Source organism: Pteropus medius, unplaced genomic scaffold (assembly GCF_902729225.1).
Source record: "Pteropus medius unplaced genomic scaffold, Ma_sr-lr_union100, whole genome shotgun sequence".
Lineage (NCBI taxonomy): Eukaryota > Metazoa > Chordata > Mammalia > Chiroptera > Pteropodidae > Pteropus > Pteropus medius.
In genome coordinates this window covers 3,992,616-4,017,925 of record NW_024342470.1, presented here as the reverse complement: position 1 = coordinate 4,017,925, position 25,310 = coordinate 3,992,616, and the positions used below count along the sequence as shown (strand labels likewise).

At 44.7% G+C, this 25,310-nt stretch overlaps 1 protein-coding gene across 7 annotated transcripts in view; it reads left to right on the top strand.

Annotated features, from left to right (window-relative positions):
- DKK3 (dickkopf Wnt signaling pathway inhibitor 3) overlaps positions 1–25,310 on the top strand; it is a 45,804-nt gene that overhangs the window by 1,075 nt on the left and 19,419 nt on the right. For 5 of the 7 annotated variants that reach the window (XM_039863623.1, XM_039863624.1, XM_039863621.1 and 2 more), the window contains exons 3-4: positions 7,134–7,271; positions 9,950–10,033. In XM_039863623.1, coding sequence (XP_039719557.1) covers positions 7,134–7,271; positions 9,950–10,033 — 222 coding nt within the window. Of the gene's footprint in view, positions 1–20; positions 172–721; positions 967–7,133; positions 7,272–9,949; positions 10,034–25,310 lie in introns of those variants that run through there. The other 2 variants (XM_039863618.1, XM_039863619.1) reach the window with 2 other exon arrangements.

The following is a 25,310-nucleotide window of genomic DNA, read 5'->3' as shown; positions in this document are numbered from 1 at the left end:
GGCTGAGCGCGCTGCGGGCTCGCTCGGGTACCAGCGCTGCTGCATCCCCGCCGCGCTCCCCGCACCAGCGGCCGGTACTCCGCACCAGTCCAGTTCCTGCAGCCATTGCGGCGGCCTCCCGGCGAGGCCTGGCAGGTCCAGCCCCGAGCACAGCTCGGTCCAGGCGCGTGGGTGAGGGGCGGCGGCGGCGGGGATGGGGGATGGTTCTGCTAGGTCCCGCCTCGATGGGTGAGGGGCCGAGCGCTCAACTCCGGTCCGACCCCGAGGGGAGGGTGCTGACCTGCGCTCTGAACACCCGGGAGGGGCCTGGGATGGGGTTGGGGTGGAAATGAGGCTGCAGCACTAGAGCCGCGCTCTGACCTGGTCCAGACGAGTGCAGGGCTCGATCCTGCTGAACCCAGAAGCTGATTGAGCTGGGGGCTCAGAGCAAAAACCCGGGTTGTGTTGTCTGGGGGAGGGGGCCATTAGGAAGGACAGAGCTTTCTGTTGCCTGCACGAGCACGGGGTGGGGGTACACACAGGGGATCCGCGCAGGGGCGTGGGACTGGCCCCGGGCGGGGGGGTGCTTCTCAGTCCCGGGAAGTTGCGTCCTCGGGGACTCGGTTTTGTTTCATCCAAGGGTGGGTGCGGGGAAGAGGGGCGCTGGCGGCGGGGCGGGGCGGCGGGGCCGGGCGGCGGGGCCGGCGAGGGGTGGTCGCTCTGACCGCGTTCCCGGACACAGGCGGAGGCAGCGGCGTTGGGCTTAAAGCCGAGATGAGGCGGCTCGGGGGCACCCTGCTGTGGCTGCTGCTGGCGGCGGCGGTCCCCACGGCCCCCGCGCCAGCTCCGACAGAGACTTCGGCGCCCGTCGGGCCCGGCCCGGTTCTCAGCTACCCGCAGGAGGAGGCCACTCTCAATGAAATGTTCCGCGAGGTGGAGGAACTGATGGAGGACACGCAGCACAAACTGCGCAGCGCGGTGGAGGAGGTGGGTGCGCCCGGCGGGCTCTGGGAAGCGCGAGCCTGGGGGTAGCGGGAGCAGGAGAAAGCTGTGCAGGAAGGGCTGGCCGGGCTCCTCCGTTCTGCGAAGGGGCTGGGAAGGCCGGCGGCAGGTTCAGAGTGATCTGGAGGCAGCACGGCGTAATCCGAACTCCCACCTCGTTCTGCCTTTCTGCCAGATCTGGATCTGAGCCTGTCCACTAAGACCCTCTAGGCGGACTCACCCACGGGCAGCTAGCCCAGGGTCTGCAGGCTGCCAGCCACCACCCCGCAATTTTCTTCAGGTGTGTAGTTAGTCTCCCCCTGTCGTAAGAGGATGCTTTCAAGACTCTGGTATAGCGGGACTGTGGTTTTGCAGAGAGGCTGAGGAAGCCCCAGGCATCTCAGGCTCGAGCACGTCCATTGGACTTTGAGCTTGTGACATCTTCCCAAGACACAGGATGCCTGTGGGCACCAAGAGTCCTGAGCTTTGCTGGTCATCTGACTGAGCTTCCTCCATTGCCATGTGGGGCCGAGAAGGAAAATCAGAATCCTGAAACCCAGCAGTGTGAATTTTAGAGGCTGGAGGGTGGGGGGAGGAAGGACATTGTGAAAGGCACCCACCTCCACCCCAAGAGTGCTTTGGAGTCAAGCCTGGGCTCAAGGTCCTCTTCTGACATTCACTTAGCAGGGTGACATTGAGCACATCCCTAAACATGCACTTCAGTTTCCTGTGGGAATTAAATGCCATGATATATGTGGGCACCTTGTATGTAATATATAGCAGCTGTTAGTATCAGATACCCAGGTACCTAGGCAAAACTTTGCCTGGTTTATTCTTTTCATCACATCTTACTATGGATGGCCTCCTCTACAGTGTGTACCCAAGCATCTCCAGGGCTACCTGGCCAGGAGGTGCAGCTGGCCCAGTTCTCTAGCCCAGGTGTGGGGAGCTTAACCCTGGTGCTTGGGGTGAATGGGCATAGTCACTCTTGGGCCCAGCTCTGGCTGCAGCCTGTCTTTGGAGAAGAGTCAGTAAGAGACCAGATGTCCCCCCCTGGTGGCTTAGGTGTCTCCACATCCATTTGGGCAAAGCCTCCAATGATGACTCTGGTCTACTAGGAGAAGTTGCTTTCTCTCTTCTTCCTGTGTGGTTTGAGGATACATCCCCTTCCTTTCCACAACAGTCAACTTGGAGTTTTCAGTGAAGGGGACACTGGATTGGGAGCCAGTTGCATGGACAACTGGACCTGAATATCCACTGTATGAGCCAGATTCCAAACCCCATTGACTTTCTGTTTCCTATGAAAGCACAAGAATCATGACATAGAACAATTAAAGGGAGTTGGGAATCAGATAGACCTCACTGTCTCTTAACTCTTCACCTTCAAATTAAATTGAGCTTGTGATCTGGCAGATCATCTCCTTTCCTTCTCTGGGTTCTGGGACTTTCCCTTCTGCACACAGATCCCAGTGAGACTGACTGGGTCATGGCCACATTTTAATTCAGTGTGAACTTGCCCAGGCAGCATAGTCCTCCGATGGTACCTCCTGGTGAGGGAGACATGGAAGCAGCAAAGACCCTTCAGGCTCTTCTTTGGTCAGAGCAGTTTGGAGCCTAGCAGAACCACTCTATAGGAATTGTCTGCATTGGCTCTGCCTGGGTCCCAGCCTTCCTCCCTCTAGACATAGCTCTGCTTGACTTTTCCAGATAGGCTAACTGAAGTTTGCCAGCAGGGAAGACATTAGCTGCCACTGCTATCCCACTCAGTGGTTGTTTCTCAAACAGTGTCCTCACTGGCTGCGGTGACAGGCTGAGAAAGGCCAAACACCTGTGTGGCAGGAGAACGGGCCATGGGAACCAACCTTCCTTTAACTGAACCCAGTGCTGCCAGTTACTAGCAGTGGGATCCAGGCTCTGAAATGGAGGAACTGTCCATCTCTTAGGGTAAAGAGGAGAATTATGAAAGGATGCAAGTAAAGCAACTTATCTGACCATCTAAAATGGGCTTAAGTAAATTTGGTATAAATCAGCCCCCAATGAGGTTGTAAGGATTACAAGAGATTGTTGGCTCTCAAGAAATATTAGCTGTCATTATCATCATGTTAATAGTACTAGTATGAATAATAACAAAGAACTGGTGTCCACTATATAATAGATTCTTAATAGATTGTGGCTATTGGTATTAATTGCCTTTTAAAGAGACTGCCAGAAGTTTCCTTAAATCTCATAAACACAGGACAGTTGCTATTTATTTGTTGTCCTGGGTGAGAATCAAAAAAGACCGGGTCAGATGTATTAACTGTTGACATAGTTGCATCATGAGTCTGCTTTCAAGTAACTTCCTGACATTTTAAATATTCCAGCTGACTCAAGCTGTTGATTTTTTAAGGGGAGAAGATGAAGTTAACTCTATTTGTAGGATCATTATTGGAGGAGTCAAATCTTCAAATGGTACAATCCAGGCTGTTCCGATTTTCCTGTCTTCTTATTCTATATGTTACTGATAAATGTATTTCAAGAATAAAAAACCACTCTCTTCCCTTTCCTCCCCCTGTGCTCATTGCCATGTCTATAACTAGCATATTTTAGAATGTTTTTATCACCTCACCTATTCCTAGGAACCAAGCCTCGATTTATCACTCCAATTTCTCCTACTGTGCCCCTTTAATAGACACACAGATTCAACTAACCATAAATGCCATTTTTAATGACATTCACATTCCTCCTCTGTGAAACAAGACCTATTGGTCCAGCTTAAGTTTTTCTTGCTAGCAGCAGTAATAATTGTGGTTGAAATTTCCATGGTAAGCTGTACTTTTAGTTTGCGGTGACGTTAAAGAACTGTTAGCTCATTCTGTTGAAATAACCACTGGTTGAGAGGGAGGTTTTATGAAAAGATTATCTGCTTAGCCCAAAGCAGACTCTAGATTTGGTAACTTGTCAATTATTTGAAAACCAAACTGAAGGATTCAGATTCCCACGGGAGTTTTAAAAACATTAAAACATTCCTATCTCCTTCTGGATAAAAGTTCCTGTAGCATCTACCGTCTCCTACTCTTTTCCAGCTCTGTCTTTTCTAAACATGCCAGACTTTCTCACTTAGAAAAAAAAAGTCCTTTTCTTGCCCATTCTGTCTTCTATCTTAACTCCATTCCATTTCTGCTCCATTTGGTTAACAGACTCTTCAAACACATGTTATGTGCTCTTTCCACTTCTACTCAAACATTCCCCAGCCAACTAGCTTCTTCAAAAACTGCAATATTAAAGGGCAATATTATGAAAGTAGCTATATGTTACACCTTTGCTGGGTGGCAGGTACTGTACTAAGCACTTGGATTCCGTGATCCTTAATTCTTGTATTTGCTCAGCAAAGTAGAATCATCCCCATTTTACAAACAAGAAAGCAGAGGTTTAGAGACATCTGGTATCCTGTCCTGCTTTGTGGTAGAGCTGGGACTTGGCCCCACCATACTTGACTCCAGAACCCTGGCACTTTCTACTGTGCTGCCCTCTGATGATGCTGCGGGCAGCTTTTTGCCTAACCCAGTGGCCAGCTCTCAGTCCTTCTATATCGATCCTTTTGACTTGTTTGGAGCCTTTATCACCTAGAAGGCCCCTCCCCAGATATAACCTCCCCTAACTGGATTCCTCTCTTTCTTCTCTGGATTCTATATTATTTCCCAACTAATCTTCAGAACTTGCCGTAACTCCCCATTGCCTAGAGCAGAAGTTCCTACCTGGGAGCAGGTGGAAGGGAGGGAATACCTCAGGATCATCTGAGAAGCTCATTGATATCTGAGGTCCCACCCCCAGAAATTCTAATGTGGCAGGTCTGGTAAAGGATACACACACACACACACACACACACACACACACACACACCAATAACACACACGCATGCATGCACGCACACACATAAAGTTTTGGTCATGGCTCTGGGTACCCTCCTGGTTGAGAACCGGGACAGCGCCCTCTGCTTTAGAACTACCCCTGGAACTGCCTGCTGATCCTTTCTACTTCAGTATCCACCATTTTATCCTGTGCCCAGCATGGACCCTCTGCTTCAGCCTGCAACACATACCATTCTTGTCCGAGCTGCCCTAAGTTCGCTTCCTCTACACTCATCTCTGTCCAAATGCTACCCATCCTTTGAGACCAGCCCAATCAAGCCTCCTCTTCCTCTGGAAGCCTTTCTCTTCTCTTCTTTGAACTTGCTTCTGGAAATCATCATAATTATGCTCAAACTGGTTTGTATGGGACTCTCCTATATCTCCCCAGTAAAAGCAAGGGCAGAATCATATGCTGGGAAAACACATAATTTTGAGCCAGACGGTCATAAGTTCTAATCCAAGTTTTGCCTCTTACTAACAATGTGATAACCTGAGGCAAATCCCTCACCTCTCTCAACCTTGTTTTCTTCATCTCCAGAATGAGGGTAATAACACCTTCCTCATAGGGTTGCTGTGAATATTCAAGGAGACATGGTAGGTATCTGGTGGAGTGGCTCAGACGAGCTGATGCCCAGACATGGAGGTTTTGTGATGATGATGATGATGATGGAGGTTTTGTGATGATGATGATGATGATGATGATGGTGGTGGTGGTGGTAGTGGTGGTTATGATGGAGCTGGTGACCAAGTTCAAACGTCTCAGCAATCATCTTAGGGTCAAACACAATAGTAACCAACCAAGTCATTTGATTATTTGAGCCTTTGTGCCTACCAGACTTTCTTCCCACTTCTAGTTCAGTGTTTTTGTGCTGCACCAACATGAGAATTCTCTCCCCATATTCACTCCAGCTCCATAAATCTAATTGGAAGGGGTGGGAAAAGAGGAACCTTACCTAGTACGTAAGGAGATAGAGGATAATGATTTTTTTTAAGGGAAATCTTTTTGAGAATTCGTTTTAAGGAATGAAAATAGTCCAGAGTCGAAGACAATAGTGTTGGAAAATTGCCAGCCACCAACTAGAACTTCTCTTTGTGTCTCTCATTTTTAATTCCTAGAAAGAATATCTGATTGGCACAACTAGTTCATAATGTGGCCTCTCTTTGAGTCCAGTCAGCTATGAATGAATCATTTTGTCAACTGCCCACTGATTAGGGCTAGGGTGGGATGATAAATCTGGACAGAGAAATTGGGTGCAGACGTGAGTTGACTGGCATATCTGGTACAGATGCCATGGAGGCTCACGAGACTGGAGGATTTGAGGACAGTGGCCTCAGAAACCTGACACCAAAGAAGGACATGTGCAAGAAGAGCCAAAAGGAGTGTAGACCCCAGGAACTAGTCCACTGACCTTCTCTAAGGGTCTCTCTGTACCCAAGAGGTGGAATGAGAAAGGAGATATAGCTGTGGCTCCACCTGCAGGGGGAAAAGGGACCTTAGTTTGGGTCCCCTACCACCACTACCACCAGACCCTGCAACAAGGGTTTGGGAGCAAATAGTTTATTTGGGAAGTGATCCTAGAAACACTAGGAAGAAGTGGGAAAGTGAGATGGAAAAGAAAAGCTATAAAAGCTATGCTAATGAGCAGGTTACTGCTAGGGGCACCTCGGGCTCAGTCCCACAGGGGGATCCTCGGAGAGACCTCCCATTGAGGAGAGAGGGAGCTGGAGTATGTTTACCCCCATAGCTTGTCCCTCACTGAATGAGGATTGTTCCTGGGATGTTAACTTCCTAGCACTTGGGCCCTGTGCAGACTGAGCACGTTTCTGCAGCCAGGGAATACCCTTAAAGAGAGACAGAGTCAGTTGTTGGCATGTAAGGGAATTAAATGTAGGTGACCTCCAGATAGGCCACAGGGAACGGGCAGGGCACCAACAGCCTTTGTACAAGGGCCAAGAGAGTTCAATGGGAACATTCTCAAATCCCAACTCTGCCCTTCACTGAGAGTCTTGGGAAGTTATCTAGTCTCCCTGAGCCTTGGTTTCCCCACTTACAAAATGGGACATTAACACTCATCTCGTAGGGAGGTTATGAGATTTATGGCTATAATGTATGTAAAACATTTAGTACGATGTCTTGTTCTAGTGGGTACTCAATTAATGGTACCTATCATTATTACCATTATTTGTAATTGCAGAAGAGGAGAAGTGTTTTTTTTTTTCTAATAGACTCTGATTTATATCAAGAGAAAATAATTTTGCTCATTTAATTCATTGATTTAATAGATGGAGGCAGAAGAAGCTGCTGCTAAAACGTCGTCAGAAGTGAATCTGACAGATTTACCTCCAAGCTATCACAATGAGACCAACACGGAAACCAAAGTAGGAAATAACACCATCCACGTGCACCGAGAAATTCACAAGGTAGGGGCCATCATGGCCAGCACTTCCCCCTTCTGTAGCTCCCAGTCCCATCCGAGAACTCAGGTCATGTTTACATGTTTGATAGACAAGCAGAAAATACAAATGAAGCTGGCAAAATATAGATTAAAAATCAAAGGGAGTGAGGGAGCTGTTTAAAGGGGAGAAATATGTATCAAAAACCTAACTCGCTTTAGCATTTAAGCAGTAAATTTAACATTAGGCTTCCTGCCAGTCCAATTCCAAAGGAATGTTCAGGGATTTTTATTGTTTGGAAAAAGAAAGCAAACAAGGGTCTACAGAGATACTTTCCTAGTATTTAATTTGAGGAATTTATCCTATAGGGTTTTATGTATGTTTCAGTAGCTTTGAAATAGAATCCTGGAGTCCATGCTGTGGGGAGTACACCTTCCCTGTTTCCCCAGGAGGAACTCAGATGTAATATAGTCTGTCTTCAGAAGGGAAAGCCTCTATTGCCACAAGATTAAAGATTCATTACTTTAGCTGGTTATCCATTCGGAATTCTAAGAGCAGAGTTTTTCCAACTGACCACATGTCTAAATGTCTCTTGGTCTAATATCTTGCATGAGGAGCAAGCAGGTTAATTCCAGATCTGACTTAAAGAAGAAAACACTGCAAATTTAGAGGAACATAGCATTAGCCTGCCCCCGAGTGAGATGTCTGCAATATGATTTTGACAGGACTTTAAGCTATGCGAACTCCGTAAGCCTGTGTTCTGTTGAAGAGAGTCTGCCGTGCAGACATTCAGGGTCATTGTAAGAGGCTGTAGAGTTGACATTCTGTTGTGACCATCAAGGGGCTTGACCTCTGATGTCATCTCAACTCCTGCGTGTAAGGCCACATAGCTCTCACAAAAGAGCCTTACTTTTGTTCAAGTGCTCAGGTAATGACTTGGTTGAAACAATAGCATTTCTGTGCCATACAGTATAAAGGGGTCAATTTTCATAGGCCATTGCCTTGACTATAACGTAGCCTTTGTGTGGCTCTTCTCCCACTGCATGCTGATGGGTCCAGCTCCAGAATATACCCCTCCCCCAGATAAATGAATTAGTTACCTGCTGAACTGAATCCTTTAGCATTGTTCATCTGAGGACTGGACGATATTTCCAAAAGTCATTTATTTTATTTTATTTTTTTTTTGCCAAAACCAATATTAAGTCATTCTTTCTGACAATAGTCAACGGGTTCAGCTGCTTCTTAAAGTTGCTCCTTGTAGATGTCAAATATTTAAGTGTGAGTCCCTCACAGGAACTAGTGTAATTTTGAAAAATTATTTAAATTTCATGATCCTCACTGACCACATTTTTGAGATAAGGATATCAGCATCTGCATTACAGTGTTGTAAGGGTCAAATAACCTAAACTATATGAGAGTTCATTGTAAACAATAAAGTGCTATGCAATAGCAAGTTGTTTTTATTATTACTGTTGTTATTGTAATGAAGTTATGTTTCAGCACAGTATAGTGGTTCTCAATTGGATTCTGTGGAGCCCTGTCCTATGCAACGCTTTGTGAAAGAGAGGCTCAGTAGTGGCAAAACACATTTAGAAAACGTTGTATATAATTTTCTTCCTATAAATACAAAAACACACATTAGTATAATAAAGGTTCTCAGAAGTCCTGCATTTTGTATGCACAAGACAATGGAATTTTTAAAAAATATAACATTGGTTAATCCTGTAAAAATCTGGCATAGAGTAAGAAGGTAGCATCTCTGCTGGAGAGGAATTATTTAGATAAAAATTTTAAAGTATGTTGATGAAGACATGATCTTTATGTCCTTAGAAATGGAATTTGATCCACTACTACAAATTAGGCTAAGAGTTTACATTTTATTCTGGCTGCAGGTTTCTGTGATATTAGAGCTGGCAGGAACTTTAAAGATCACCTAGAAATGAGAAAATTGTGAATCAGAGAACAGAGATGACTTGTTTCAGGTTATATACTAGATGGTTGTTGGTGGCTGAGCCAAGGCTCAAAGAGCACAGATCTAGCTGCTGGGCCAGCAACCTTTCTGTTCCTCATCAGCAACCCAAACATCAGATGTAGGCTTTTGTACAATGTCTTGCTGGGGCAGGAATGGCATGGGTTCCGTGTCAGATTCTAAGGCTCAGCTCTTAGGTGCCTGTTCCCAGTTGCAAAATCAGAGGCAGACAATAGATAGAAGAATATTGGGCCAAGTCCTCCCTTGTAGTTAAGCACTTTGTTGATGAAACAAAACAATTCAGCAGAATCAGGAGTGGGACAGCTATAGCTAAAACCTGCTTGATTCTCATGAAAGATGTTCAGTTAGATTCTCAGACCTGTAGCTGTTGAAAAGAAAGTTGACCTTGAGTTTCAAATGATGAGCCCCAAGAATGATAAAAATAGCTAACACTGAATATCTGCTAGGTGACAGGCTCCCCGCTGAGTGCTTTACACAGACCACTTCTTCCCTCTGCATAGCAACCCTATGAGGTAGATTCTATTATATCTATTATTGCAGCTCAGAGGGAAAGCTGTTCATCTGAGGATTGCTGGTGAAACTCAAAAAGAAAAGGAGAGTGGGCATTCTGTCTACTTTGCTGGATGCCCCTGCTTCAGAAAATAGAAAAAATATACATGTGGGATTTACCCAGAATTCCTTTGGTTTCATAGTCACTGTGCCTGTTCTACTATAGGTCACCAACAACCAGACTGGACAGACGGTCTTTTCAGAGACAGTGATAACGTCTGTGGGAGATGAAGAAGGAAAAAGGAGCCACGTGAGTTCTTACTCCTCTGCACTCACAACTTTGTGTACCCTGCCAAGGGCGACCCAGGCTTCAGACCATGGGCAGGAGGTAGCTGACCCTCAGGCACCTCTCCTGCCTCGGTTATGCCAAGATTCTCCAATTCCTACATTTCTTACCGGCCTGATACAATCTGATAACAGGCTCTGCCTCCATGCCCTTTGCATCAGCAAAAACAGGGACATTAAATTCGGTTGTCATTTGCATGGCTTTATCTCAGCCTTGAAGGAGAATAAGGAGGAGTAAATGGTACATTGATTAGGGACCCTGGTCACAGATCTGATACATCTGCCCATATTCCTTAAAGCCTCTGGCTTAGCCTATGCCTTGTATAATTTCAGCCCTAGTCAGGCAGTTTGAGAGTAAGAAAACCTTACTAGAACCCAGTGGCCTAAAGGGAACGGGGTGCCTTCCTGCTCCAGGCTTCGTTCTTTGGCCTCCTTGTAATTACACCTGCTACCAGTTGCCCGTTACTTAGTCCAAAGGCAGATGAATTTTAAAAATAGAATTATAGAGTCCTAAAGTTGAAATGGATGTCATTTCACAGAAGGGAGACCTGGGCACAAGTCAGGGAATGACCCAGTCAGAGTCACTGCTCTTTAGACCCCCAGGCTAGAGGTGATGCAACTGCACTTTATCTTTTCAGAGAGGTAGCTGGCTTTAGATACAGATGCTTGACAAGGAGTGCACAGGGTTAGCAGTAAAAATGTGTCTCCTCTGTGGGGACTGCAAGGACTAGCCTCCCTGTATCCAGGCACCTCATGCAAACGTCTGATTACATGTTCTTCCTCTCCGAGCTGCAGAATGCATCCTTGGCCTTCCAAGGGGATCAAGGAAGGCCTCTTTTAGCCTTATCTCAGGCAGAGGGGACAGTGTACCCATAATAGTCAGAACGGTGTTGTCGACGTGTTGGTAGTCGATGGGCAATTTTGCTTGTTTTTGGCGTGGTGCTCAGACACTTACCGCAGGCTGCGGGTCCAGTTGGCCATGTGTGATGCTGCTGACCCACCATTCAAGGGATTTGTGGGTTGGTGGGGGCAAACCGTGTGATGAAATGGAAAGAGCTCTCGCAGCGGAGGCTAAAAGCATGAGTTTGTCACTTAAAAGCTGGGTCACCTCGGTTTCCCCATCTTTAAGTGAGGTAGTGATTTTCACCATCTCTCCCAATTCCGAAAATATAGAAGCCTTTGAAACAAGGATGGGATTGACTAAGTTCAGGAGGGAAGAGATGCCAACTTGCAAAAGTGGGAAGAGAGAGAAGGAAGCAAAACCGAAAATGGACAAACAGCCATAGGGCACAGTCTTGGCAGTGGGAGGGAAAAGCCTCTGGGTGTTCCAGAGTGAAGTCTCTGTTTGGGGCCCCATGAGGGAAGGAGGGCCTGAGTAGAAGCCATGGAACAAAAAGGTCAGGGGAAACAGAACTCACAGGCCTGTGAGTTCGAAAGAAAAGCTGTTGTCCTTAGGTTTAAAAAAAAAAAAAAGTGTGTGATTGCACAATGGCAGAGATTTGTTCTGGGGAGCTTCCCGGAGCCCAGAGGGCAGCAGCCTTCGCTGGAGGCTCAGGTGCACATGTGACCTTCAATGTTCACATCCCATGCTCCTCCCTCTGCCCCCCAAGTGAGGTGATTGTGTCAGATTTTGAGCCCTGTGGTGGGGGAACTGAGGCCCTGAGAGTGGTGGGTGAGCGAGAGACAAGATCTCAAAGATGCCAAGAGCGTGCTTGGGTCAAGGAGCAGCTGCCTACGTGTGTGTGCAGCGGCCAGTGAGTTTGTACTAGCCTTTCCCAGTGTGCATGGCCTTGTGTGCTCATGTGTGTCCATGCTCCTGGCTCAGCTGGGAGGCCTAGAATCTCCACGCCTGCTCACGCCATCTCATATGTCCAGCATGTGATGCAGGACATATGTGTGTCACCTTTGTGCAGTGCACAAGCTGAACCCCTGTATACATGGTCCTGAGAATGCAGGAGGTTGACAGGGAGAGATGGATCCAAGAAACCCAGAAGGTAGCGACTCACCAAGTTTTTCTCGATTCCTGCTCAAGCTAATAACTCACTGGGTTTCTCTAGGAGAATAAACTCCAATTTGACTGGCTGGAAGGGAGACCTGGGGCATCTAATGCTTGATCAGTGTCTGGAGAACCCCACAGGTCGTTAGAGAACAGACTGGTGATTTTTCAAGTCATCTGTGAAAGGGATGTCATATGTCCGAAATGATGGCTTGTATACCTTACCATGAAGCCTTGCTCACTGACAGAGTGGCTTGCCAAGAGCCAGAGAAGCAAGATCTAGTTTCATAAGCCCACAGAATTCTTCCAGGCAACTGTTTTTTGGTTCCCAGAGCACTGTGGTCCTCACACAATCGAATGGGGGCTCGAGCATCATCTGAGAGATGCTGAGCAACTTTTTCTGAGTAGGAAGCTGTGAAGGCTCCTTTGCCTTCAAAGGAACTGTCACCACTGTCCCATTCCATAGTTTTATAATGTAATGATTTTTACAGTTGGCTCTGGAATGCATTACATGCTGAAGAAACTTTCTCTTAAATGGAAAAGGGAGATTTCAAATACTGTAAACAAGGGCTGAATTTTCAGGATTTAAAATTCCCAGATGAATTTAATTAAAAATAATCACCAAGCACCCCATATTTTCCTTTCTGCAAATGCTGGTATGTGTATTAATATGTATGGTAACCTGAGGAGGCCCATGGAAAGTTACAGACGGTAACACTATATGCCTGTCTAGAAAATTTAGCACAGCATGTGCAAGGTATTGGTCTGTTTTTACATTCAAATGTGAAAGGGGAAAAGGCCACTGCAGCTTGTTATTTCACCTGAGTGCACCAGCGATGGTGATGGGCTCTGACGTCTTTCTGTGAGGTTTTTGTGTGGCGCCCGCGGCCTGTCTCCCTTCACGGGCCAGTGCGTGGCTGACTGATGTGGTGCCGCTTTTGTGCAGGGTAAGAGTAGGTGGAAAACTGTGTGTTGGAAGCTAGAGAGTGGACAAGCCATTATGCATCAATGGGAAGCCATCGTTTATAGCACCGTGTTCTCAAATATGAGGAATCTGGCCCAATTCACCAAGACACCATTATGAAGGGACATGTCCTCTATTAAAATACAGCTCACAGCTACATTGCTTAGCACGACCTGCATTTGTTGTTGTTTTTTTCTGTTTTCACATTAGAATATGATTTAAAAGAGTTAAGTCCACTTGTTTTTCCAGATGAATATACTTTGTTTGAACCTACAAGTTCAGTCACATTACAACTAACTCTAAGGTCTTGGTCAAGATTTCTGAGGCCCCAGACAGACAAATTTCACTACCAGAATTATCCAGATAGTAGCAATTTGAGTGACCCAGTGACTCTCTTGTCCCAGAGACTGATCAGGGCTGACAGTGGCTTTTTGACCTGACACAGTGGACTGCAGATAGTAACAGTGGAATTCTCTACAGATATGAACCCAATATCTTCTCTGTGGTGAGGATGCTTGTCTGTCATTTGTGTTGAAGACCGGGAGAAGTGGGAAGGTAAACTGTGGCTGCACGTCTCGGAACTTACTTTTTGGTTTCCCATTGAACAGTAAGCATCCCATCACTTCAGAGCCCAGGGAGACCCAACAAGAGTGTGGGAGGAATAAGGGTGTTGAATGACTGCCTTCTCCATTAAGCCTCAGGTTCTTTCTTGTCCCAGGCTTGTTCATTCATCACAGAGTAAACACAGGTGGGGTGCCGGCTTTGTTTGCTCCCTATGCCCTGATTTCTGATGCTGGAGTTGCCTTTATCAACTTAATGGAATTGTAGAGCATGCCATGATGACAGATTGTTGGGAGTTTATTTTAACAGAAATGCACTAGGGGATGGCATGGGCCTGTTAGAAAAACTCAGTCAGTTCCCAAAGGCCCTGCCTCTGGGAGTGTCCAGCTGGGCGAAGGGAGGCCAGGGCGGCCAAGTCCCAGGAAATGGAGCCCTTCCCTCTCTGTCAGCCTCAAGGCAGAATGAAGAAATCTAAACCTGATGCGAGGCCCACCTGGGGTCAAACTCTGCTATGACCCTTAGAAGCTCTATCCTCTATGATGAGGTTTCTTTCTATATCAAATGGGGCTGATGATCTCCAGTTCACAAAATTGGGTGATATTCTAGTAAGATAAGGTTTATAAAAGCTCTTTGTGTAAGGCTCATTATTATTGAAAAGTAATTAAAACTGCATTCTAATTGGCTTCTCCTCCTGGTTCCCAGCAACCTACTGCCAAAAAATAAATGTGCCTGTTTCTCCAAAGACATACAGATAGATGGCCAATAGACATATGAAAAGATGTTCAATGTCACTAATCATCAGAGAAATGCAAATTAAAACCACAATGAGATATCACTTCACACCTGTCAGAATGGCTGTCATTAATAAGTCAAAAAACAAGTGTTGTCGGGGATCCCCATGCACTGTTGATGAAATTGCAAATAGGTACAGCTCCTATGGAAAACAGTTTGGAGGGTCCTCAAAAAATTAAAAATAGAATTACCTTATGATCCGGCAATTCCACTTTTGGGTATTTATCCAAAGAAAACCAAAACACTAATTCAAAAAAATACATGCACCCCTATGTTCACGGCAGCACTATTTACAATAGCTAAGATATGGGAGCAACCTAAGTGCCCATCAGTAGACGATTAGATAAAGAAGTGGTGGTACATATATAATAGAGTATTACTCAGCCATAAAAAAATGAAATCTTACCATTTGCATCGACATGGTTGAACCTAGAAGGTATTATGCTAAGTGAAATAAGTACCATATGATTTCACTTATATGTGGAATCTAAAGAACAAAATAAACAAACAAAATGAAAACAGACTCAGTTACAGAAAGCAAACTGGTGATTGCCAGATGGGAGGGGCTTGGGGGGCTGGGCGAAAAAGGCGAAGGGATTAAGAAGTACAAATGGGTAATTACAAAATAGTCATGGGGATGTGAAGTACAGCACAGGGAATATAGTCAATAATATTGTAATAAGCATGTATAGTGCCAGGTGGGTACTAGACTAATCAAGGGGATCACTTCGTAAATTATGTAAATGTCTAACCACTATGTTGTACACCTGAAACTAATATAAAATAACATTGAATGTCAACTGTAATTGAAAAATAAAAATTAAAAAGCATGGATCAAACCATCATATTGTACACTGTAAATACATACATTTTTGTCAATTATATTTCAGTAAATCTGGAAAAAATAAAATAAAATTAACTCTCATAGTTAAAAGAAAAGAATAAAAAATAAAAAAAATAAATGTGCCCAGAAGCTAAGGACATGTAAGTACTCCACGGGCCTCTTTCCATTGATGTTTACAGCCTTGGGCTAAGTTCTGCTGAGCCCGCCTCACCCTCTAAGTAGAAGCTCTTTGTTCCTAGACACGAGGTTGATTCACTTGCTTGCTGTTCTTGTCCTTGCAAGTCAGATGTGTCTGGCTGGGTGTTGGGGATCCAAACAGAAGGAAGGATAGGCCATAATAAATGACAAGAAGAATAGATGATGATCAAGTGCTGACAAGTTCTAGGATGGGCCTCAGGTTGGCAGGATGTAGACGGGCTTCTATAGAAAACAACTGACTTGTGGTTCTAATAGTGATGACATAGTCTGGTATGAATGTACAGTTCCACAGTCCTATAAACCAGACATTTGGGTACATTTGTGTCTGTAGATTTGTATTTTGAGTTGACTTGATGATTTCTGGCCAAGTATAAGGTCCTCATACCTTAATCTAATAGGAAAAAAACTATAGGGAAAATTGAAGAGCTCTGGATCATTCTGAGAAATGGGTAAACAATCCTCAAGGAAAGAAAGTTGATGTAGATAAGCAGTGTTTCAGGAGTAGGTATTTTGGGGAGGCTATAACCTGTCTATATTAAATTGTACTCTCCTCAACATAAATATCCTTCAGGAAGGAATTCATTAAATATATATGATTTCCACATCCAAAATAAAAACATTGTGAAGTTAATAAAAGAGTTTCGTGTAGGTTTTATATAAGTTGATATAAAAAGATGTCAATAAAATGTTAAGTGAAAAAAAGCAATTTCAGAGCAATATATATACTATGTCAAGTATGTAAAAGATACCTTATATATACAGTATATCAAATATCTCATTTTTAGAAAAAAAGTATTCATAAAAAGGCTTAGCAAAATATATACTAAATCATTAAGAATAAATATCTCTGGAGGAACTGAAATTTGCAGAGACATAGATACCTATTTTTTTATGTTTTACAAAGAGCTTGCAAATTATTTACAATTTTGCTATAACCATTTATATTTTTGAAAGATTTTGCAAGTATTTCTATTGCATAAATACTGGAAATTAAATTGCTAAGTCAAAGGGTGTGCATATATAAAATTTTGAGAGATACTGCCAAACTTTCCTCCAGAAAGTTTGTACCAATTTTATTTTTAGCAACAGTTTCTGAGACTGTATTTCACTGACCCTCACCTACAGTGGGTACTACAGTGGGTACTACAGTGGGTGATCATCTAGATCTTTTTGTTTATGTTTCTTTGATTATTGATAAAGTCAAGGGAAATGGCTGTTTGAGAATTGTAAGTTGTAGCAAACATAGAGTGCTCCACAGATTTATCTCTTCCCTTCCTCCCTTTTTCAGGGAGAAGGTCTGTTTTGCATTCCAGTGTGGGGCAGATTACGAAGGTGTGAAGTTCCACTGGGAGCTGTCTGAGTGTTCAGTGTCCACGTGAGATGGCTAATGGGGCTGTGAGTCACGTCAGGAAGTAGGTGATGGTAACATGCAGGCTTCTGCCTCCACCCTCGTCAACACAAAAAGACAGGCACTCCCTCCTTCTTTCTCCCCTGACCTCACAAACACCCCCAAACACATGCCTGCTGATAGGAGAAACAGTTCAGTGGCGTGACTAAGGGGTTGGGCACAGGCAAGTTAAGTTCAAAGTGCAGCTTTATTGCTTATGAGCATTGTGAATTCGATTAAGTTCTTTAATTGCTCTAAGCCTTAGCTTCCTCATATATGCAGTGAGGTTAATCAAAGTACCTTCCACACAGTGTTATCATGAGGATAAAGTAAATAATCCTGGTAAAAAACAGTAAGCAGTCAGTAAGTGTAAGCCACTCATTGTTATTAATTACTCTTAAAACATGGCTATCAAAATTCCCAGCATTAATTAAACAACTCATTCATTTATTTGTACATTCACTGAGCACTTACTGCGTGTCTGGCATATAAGTATAAAAGGCAGTCTCTAGCATCAGAGAGTGCCCAGGCTGGTAGTAGCCTAAAAAAAAAAAAAAAAGATCACTACAATGTGGATTCATATTTTCTAAGGCAGAGGTTATACAAGGCATGGTGGGAACATTGTGCAGGCACCAGACGAGTTAGCCAGGGAAGACTTTGTCAGGAGACAATTCTCCATGGTCTTTAGAGTTTCTGCTCATTTTATAAGCAGAGGCACTAATTGTCCTTTTGCTTCAGACTATCTTTTCGAAGATATTTGTACAGCAAGCAGCCTTGGAAGACAGCTCTCCCTCCTTGGCAGACGGCAGATTTGCTTGTAGTCCATTATAAACGATTTGGGTACTCTAATCTTGACATTCCTCGGCTGTGATGCACACCCAGTGCCCTCACAGCATCCATCTGGGCCCCTGCCACATCGCCATGTGGGACTTGGGGGCAAGAGGAACTGAAACTCATGCTGCTACCGTGCTGTCAACAATAAAGTTCTTTCTCTCTAACCCAGCAGTCTTGTGCCTTCTACCGGCATGCATGAAACTGTGGAAGAAGGCTCACTTCTCGTCTTGCAAGTGAAGTGTCAGACCCTTCACACTTATTGGCAGGCTTCCTGGAAGAGGTGGCAGTTGAGTTGTATTTTGAATGATGTCTGGGAATTCTCGATTGTGGGGAGGAAGGGCATTCATCGTAGAAGGCTTCTGTGTTCAAAGTCAAGGAGGCAAGTGTATATAAGAACATGTCTGAGGAACACTACATAGTTTAGAATGCCAGAGCTGAGCGTGTGCTTGAGGGAGCAGTGGATGAGGCTAGCGAAAGGCAGGAATTAGATCAGGAAGGATTTTGAGAGCCCAGCCAAAGAGTTAGAAATACATGCTATTAGGAACATTCCATGCATCTGAAATGTTTTAGTGTGCCCTATACTGAATACATAGTGTATTGAGGCTCTGCAGTGTCCCCAGAGGAAAGAGCTAGGAAGACATGGTTTGGATGGCAGACACATTGGTGGGGGTAGAATTTTGCTTAATCCTGCTGAAGTTCGAGGCCTGAATCCTTTATGCCCTACAGAAAGCCTGGCTTCAGGGCCTGGAGTCTGGAAACTTTTAGTGAGAAATGAAACACTGCTTTCGCTTGGTGCCAGTAGGCAGGCCAGATAAGTGGCAGTGATTGAATTTGAAATCTCATTAGGCTGACGGCTGCAGAACAAGCCAGTTTCTGTGGTTTCTGAGTGCCCTGGGGCTGAAGAGCTCCCCTGTGCAGGTCCGTGACTATCCACTGCTCTCAGGACCTGGGGGTCCTTCCAGAGCAGCCTGGACAACATTCACCATGGGGTCTTTGCGTCCTGGCTGTAAGATATGTGACCCTGCCCTTCCTTGACCGTTGGTTCTCTTCTGAAAAGCTCACAAAGCTCACAAGTGCGTTTTGTTTTGTTTTTAAAATAACATCAAGGACAACGATATTCCCTTATTTGGTCACTATGACTCAGAAAGTGACCAGATTAACCACTCCTTCTCCAAAGCTGCCTATTGCTCGTTTTCAGAATTAATCCTGGTAACAGTTCAGACCAACCTGTCAGTACCATATTGTGATTGATTGCTTAATAATAATCATTGACCATAATGACAACAATAATCATAGATGAAGGTAAGAGCTACCATTTATAGAGCCCTTGCTGGATGCCAGGCTATGTGCTTGGGATCTGACCAGATTCCCCTCACATAATCCACATGACAACCATATGAGGCAGATATCCTATTAACTTCATTTTATAGATGAAATAACTGAGACTCAGAGAAGAGAGTTAATAATATAATAGAGCTGGGTGGCAAAGCCAGCACTAAAGGAAAAAACAATGCAAAACAAAACAAATCACTTAAGTCTTATCAATTCCAGACTTCCAAAACCCATGTTCTTAATGGGACATTTTTTTTTAATTGTGGTAAAATAAATATAAAATTTACCATCATAACCATTTTTAGGCATATGTGTAGTTTAGTAGTAAGTACAGTCACACCCAGTCTCCTTTCACTTTACCCATTAAACAGTCACTCCTACCGCCTCTCCCCACCCCTGCCCCACCGCTGGCAACCACCATTCTACTTTCTGTCTCTATGAATTTGACTGTTCGAAGTACCTTATATAAATGGAATCATACAGTATTTATCCTTTTGTGACTGGGTTATTTTACTTTTCGTAATGTTCTGGAGGTTATCCATGTTTTAGCATCGGTCAGAATTTCCTTCTTTTTTAAGGATGAACAGTATTCAGTTGTATGTGTATGTGTGTGTGCGCGCGTGTGTATATATACGCACACACACACACATACACACACACACACATTTTGTTTCCATTCATCCATTGATGGACACTTGGGTTCTTTCCATGTCTTGGCTATTATGAATTATATTGCTATGAACATATATGTGTAAATATCTCTTTGAGCCCCTGATTTCAGTTCTTTGGGGTATATACCCAGAAATGAAATTGCTGGATCATATCGTAATTCTAGCTTTAATTTTTTGAGGAACCACCATACTGTTTTCCATAGTGGCTGCATTGTGCATTCCCACTAGCAGCGTATGTGGGACATTTCTTTATCTCTTTATTTCCATGACTGTAGAAACTAGAGGACTCGAGGGCTCAAATATGAGCTGAAGGGCTGTACAGAAATCCCTGGGCTCTGCTGCTTTTGGTCCAAGCAGTGCCTACCCTATGCTAGTCCCAGCAGTTGTCTCTGCAGTGTGGCAGCCACTAACCAGAGGTTCTCACTTACACCTGAGCCTCTGGCCAGCATGCTGAAAACTGCTCCAGGCTGGGTGTATACAGGCTCAGGCTGCATCTCAGAGGTTCATCTCTAGGAGCCAAAGATGCGATATATATTTTTGACTATTAGAAATCTACGCCCCCCCTTCATCTCATCTTTTATGAGATCCCCCACCATGGTCTTCTAGAAGAATCCTACAGGCTCCTGAGGCACCCCACTTCCCTGTCAGGGCTCTGAAGACTCCTGGGGGCTCAGGTTGGGGCTCAGGGTCCAGGGTGGAGCGGATTTTAAATTTCCATCTGTGGTAGAGAGGGCTTCCTGGGAGGAGGGTCAGAAGACAGTGCCAATAGAGGCCTTGGTCATTCCCTTTCCTCCTTTGGGGGTCAAAGTCAGGGTCAAAATCAGGGTCAGTGGAAGGGAACTAAATAAGGATGGAGATTCTGGATGCAGGGGGACATATTTAATGCTCTCAGGAAATTCACAGTCATGCCAAATCTGATGAGCTGAGCTTGTTTCCTAAATCAGGCAGAAACGTCTACTCTTGGTCTCATCCCCAGCAGACTGTAGAAAAAAATGATGGATGGGGATTGAATCGTCTAAATGTTTGCCCAGATCTCATCGCTCTGTCTAGATCTGTTGTCAGTTTCATTTTTCACCTCCACCTCTTGGAAGAGAAAGAATAAACAAGACATCTGGGTAAGTTTTAGGGAGCACAGTGTAGTCGGATTTGGAGTCCCAAGTGCCATAGGTTAGAATCTCTGCTCTTTGGGCAACTTCTCTCCCTGCTCTGAGCACTGGCTCCTGCTCTGCGAAAGGAGGATTTACTGAATGCCCCAAGGCAAGTGTTTTAGAAATGACAGTGTATGGAAAGTATCTGGCACTTAATTTATGCTCAGTAAATGTAAATTCTCCTTTCTGACCTAATTTCCTGGACCTTTGAGGGCAGGAAGCAGTAATTTACTGAATATGAATGTGATAAATCAGGAAATATGTTTATTTTGTTCTAAAGTTGCTGTCACTTAAAACATAGTAACTGAAGAAGTTTCTCAGATGATGGTGGCTAAGCTGCTAGACCAAGCATGAAAAAGCTGCCGTGTGTGAAGACAGGCCTCCTGCCAAAGATAAAGTAAAGCAATATTTCACTGAGTCATAGAATTAAAAATGGCAGAATTCACAGGGTCTTTTGAAATCCTGTAGACAAGGGACGAAAACATGTGGCACTTAGAATACCACCCTCCCACAATGTGCCTATAACAGACATTACTAATCAATTGCAGTTCTTTCCTAAATTACCCAGATAGAGCCTTAGAACTTGAGATAACACAGCACTTCATGCAGGCACTGCTAACCAATTGGAAGAGCACTATATTTGAGGTCAGTTTCTTACCCCTGCTCCGCCCCAAACCTCTTATTTTACAAATGAGAAAACAGAGATGGGGGCACACGATTTTCTCCAGATCATGCAGCTGTTGGAGTTGGGACCTCATGTCCAGTTCATTTCAGCGTTTGATACACTGTAGGCCTGGAGATTCTTATTCAGGAAGCAGGGGCTAGGTGCCACCATTTTTGTGACATCTCATAATATTAGTAACAGGGAAGATGTTCTGCTTAATGCTGAGAAAGATGGTGAAGACCAATGGGGAAGGGTCTTCTCAGGCCCAGGGAGCAAATTCAGAAGTTTGTAAAGTGGCGTCTGGGGGAAGTGTCTGGAAGATTGTGTCTCTGAGAAGGCTGCCATGTTCACCTCTGTATCGACGTGGGGTAGGTGCTCAGTAGTTGAATGCACAAATTTATGGATAAAAGTTAATTAAAGAGTGAATTAGGGAATAGAAACAGAGGCAGAAATTCTTGAAGATATAATTCAGCAAAGAGCTGCAAGTATGATGAGTTTTACTTGCTTGAAAAATGATTTTCTCTGTGTTTTTCTTGCATTCATTTATTCATCTACATCGCTAAACACCTACTGTTTGGGGGACTGTATACCAGGTGTTTTTAGATGTTTTATTTTCAAATCCTTATAATACTGAGAAGTAAATATTTTACAGATGAGGATACTGGAGTTTAGAGAAGTTAAAAGTCATGGTAGATGGTTGAATGGAAGAACTGGAATATGAACCTAGGTATAAATTTGGCCCTTTCAATAAAAAAAAGATATATTTCTGATAGAAAAAGCCATGGAAGCTTACAGCCATAATTCTGAGTGGTTTCGAAGAGGTTATCATGAACCTTCTACCACCTGGATACGTTTCTGTCATTTGTATCAAGTCATTAAACACTCTCTCCCCTAGATGCCGAAAATGAAAAACCAATAAACACAAGGACCTTTCCCTCCCAGGAATGGCAGAGCCCCTGGGGTCGCTGGGAGAAGATACCACAGGAGAGTAGTTAGGAAACTGTGGAATCTCTCACCTACTTTCTTCTGCTCTTGCCAATGACGGTGTGAGACCTGCTCCCACCAAAGAGGGACATTCTAAACCACTGACGAGGAGTATTTTAAGTGGGCAGCATGCGCCCGTATCTGAAGAAGTTGGCCACTGACACATCTCAGTGATGCGATGTGGAAAATACAGCCACAGAGAAACAGCCTAAATTTTCCATAGTCTCATAATTCAGGGCCTCCCTGAAGAGGAAGCAGGTACGAAAGGCAGAGAGAGCCCTACTGCCACATGTGAGTAGTGGTCAGGATGGAAACCTCCTGGCTGGGAGATGGAGGAGGGCCTGTGGCCTGGGCCTGCAGGTCCCCTGGTGGCTCAAGGTGGGTAGAGGCCAGCAGACTCCATTCTCCTCCAGCCCTGGGAGCAGCAGGACTTAGGCTCAGCCCCTCATGTGCAGTGTCCTGAGATTCCCAATGATATCTACAGGAACCTCTTTCCCCAGAGAGCACATACACCCTATAGCTGAAAGGCCAAATCAAAATTCCGTAGTCACACTCAGTGCCTGCCTTGGCAGAGCTGCTCCCCTCCTCCGACAGCTTTGCTAGGATTTGGGAGTGAGAGAAAGAATATAAGGAACTATTGTTCATCGAGCACCTACTATGTGCCAGGTAATGTGTGACCATTTCATATATGCTCTTTTCCTTAACTCTTACTAACCCCACCTAAAACAGGGTACTTACTAGCCCCACTTTAAATAAAAGGAAGCACAGAGGGACTTGCCAAGGTTGGACAGCTAGTAAGTGGCAGAGTTGGGATTTGAAAATAAGTCTGTCTGACTTATTTTCAGACATAGTAGAAAGCCTACTCTTTCTACTATGTAACACTACTTCACAAAAGGGTCAGATGGGAAAGTCACTAATTTTCATTGAATGTCTTGTGCTTGCCACAGTGTGTGGACACGCTTGTCACCCTTAATCTTCCTGGAGACGTCATTGGTTAGGTTTTATCGTTCCCATTTTACAGATGAGGAAATGCAGCCCAGTGATGTTAAATGACTCACCCCAGGCTTGCCCAGCAAGGAGAACTGAGGAAGAAAGCCAACTTGGGGAACTCTCCTCGGGGTTTGGAGTCCTTTCTATAGCCTGTAGCCTAGGCCTTGGCTTCGAGAGATGTGGTGTGGGTGAGTTCCTTCATGCTGGCACCTCTGCAGGCAGCACTGGGATCGTTGTGATGATAGGTGGCTCCAGGGTGTCTGGGGTATCTATCTGTGTTCAGACCGTCCTCACACCACTGCGCACAGCTGAAGCTTTTCGTGTTCCCTGTCATCCTACCAAGGTGAAGCAAATAAGAAGCAGCCGCTTGTGAGCAAAATGAAGCCAGGGCATATTTGTCCACGCCTGAAAGTCTGTTTTTCCAGGATCATTAACATAAATATTTTAGCTTGAAAGGCTTAACAATTCCACGAGCCTCTTTTTCAGTCCTCACAGTGTAGAACTTTCTGGGAAGTGCTGGAAGAAGAGAAAGAATAATTGTTAAGGCCAGGCCTCAGGGGCTGGGAAGCTCATTCGAGGCCCAGGGGTGAATGTGAGGCTGGTTCCCCAATCCAGCGACGTGGCAGTGGGCCCGGGATGTGACTTTTTTTTCTGCAAAGGGGAAAACCACTTTGTGTTTGTTTTGTATGGCTTTGAATTTTTTCTTTTCCTATTTTTTTTTAAATGAAATTGAATTCCTTCTTTGAGATGTGTTTTTGAAAGGGCAATAGATTGAAGGCACTAAAGCGGGGATTCTTAACCTTGGAATCTGCATTAAAGTCACCTTCTTAACCTGGATAGAACTCATAGGAAAAGAAATGCACCCTTGTTTTCACTAACGTTTAAATTAAAGCATCCAATCTTCAAAATAGGCAACAAACCACAGTATCGCTAGCAGTACCTTGGTTACCAAGAGCACACCCAGGTATTTTCTTCTTCTTTTTTTTTTTTTATACTGTTGTCGTCATTGTCTTTAAATAGACCGTTGTCAGAACTGCCAGTAGATCTTACTATTCAGTGTGTGGGTAAAGAAGCCTAGAAAACACTATACATCAAAATATTTTGATAACTATCTTCCACTACAATCATTTTTCTTTGTAATTTTGTGTTTTCCTGTTTTTCCTTTATTCATCTAAATGCATTATTCTGAGCAGGGGCCTATGGGCTTCATTTAGCTGCCACAGGAGTCCAAAAAGGACTCCTGTTTTAAAGATGCCCTCCCCTCTTTTAAAAAAGGCCGGTGGCCGGTGCCCACATAGAGGCCTCTTGATCGTCAGGTTTAGACACGGCCTTGCAGGCAGAGGGCAGTCGTTGGAGGGGATCTGTCTGTTGCATTCCCTGTGGTGGAATCCCCACCGTTGTCGATTGGACTCGAATCTCAGGTTCCCCAGGTAATATCAGCCTCCATTCGGGTGGTTTAAATACTAAGGACTGTGACGACCCATTTGCAACAAGCCGAAGTTTGAACAAATTCTCATCACCAGCATTGTGGAAGCTCTTGTCAATGCTGGGGTCAGGGTCCATCTCAGATATAGAAGTGCACAGGTGGTCCCAGATCTGCTGTTTGACACCTGTGTGGCCAGATGGGAAGCTGTAGACTCCTGCTGCTCAGGACTCCAGTGTGGAGGTTAGCCTCCCTCAGGGAAGGCGCAAGGCCTTGGCCGCAGCTTAGCAGTGTAAACTTGCCTCCTGAAGTGTCTCCTGACCTCCTCCTCCCTCTGAGGTCACAGACAAGACATCCAGTTGGAGGTTTTTGATGTGTCAAGAGGGATCTTATGCCACACCCGTGGAGCCTGTTCTTCCTCAGAGGTGACGTCACCCACTCCCCAGAAGAATCC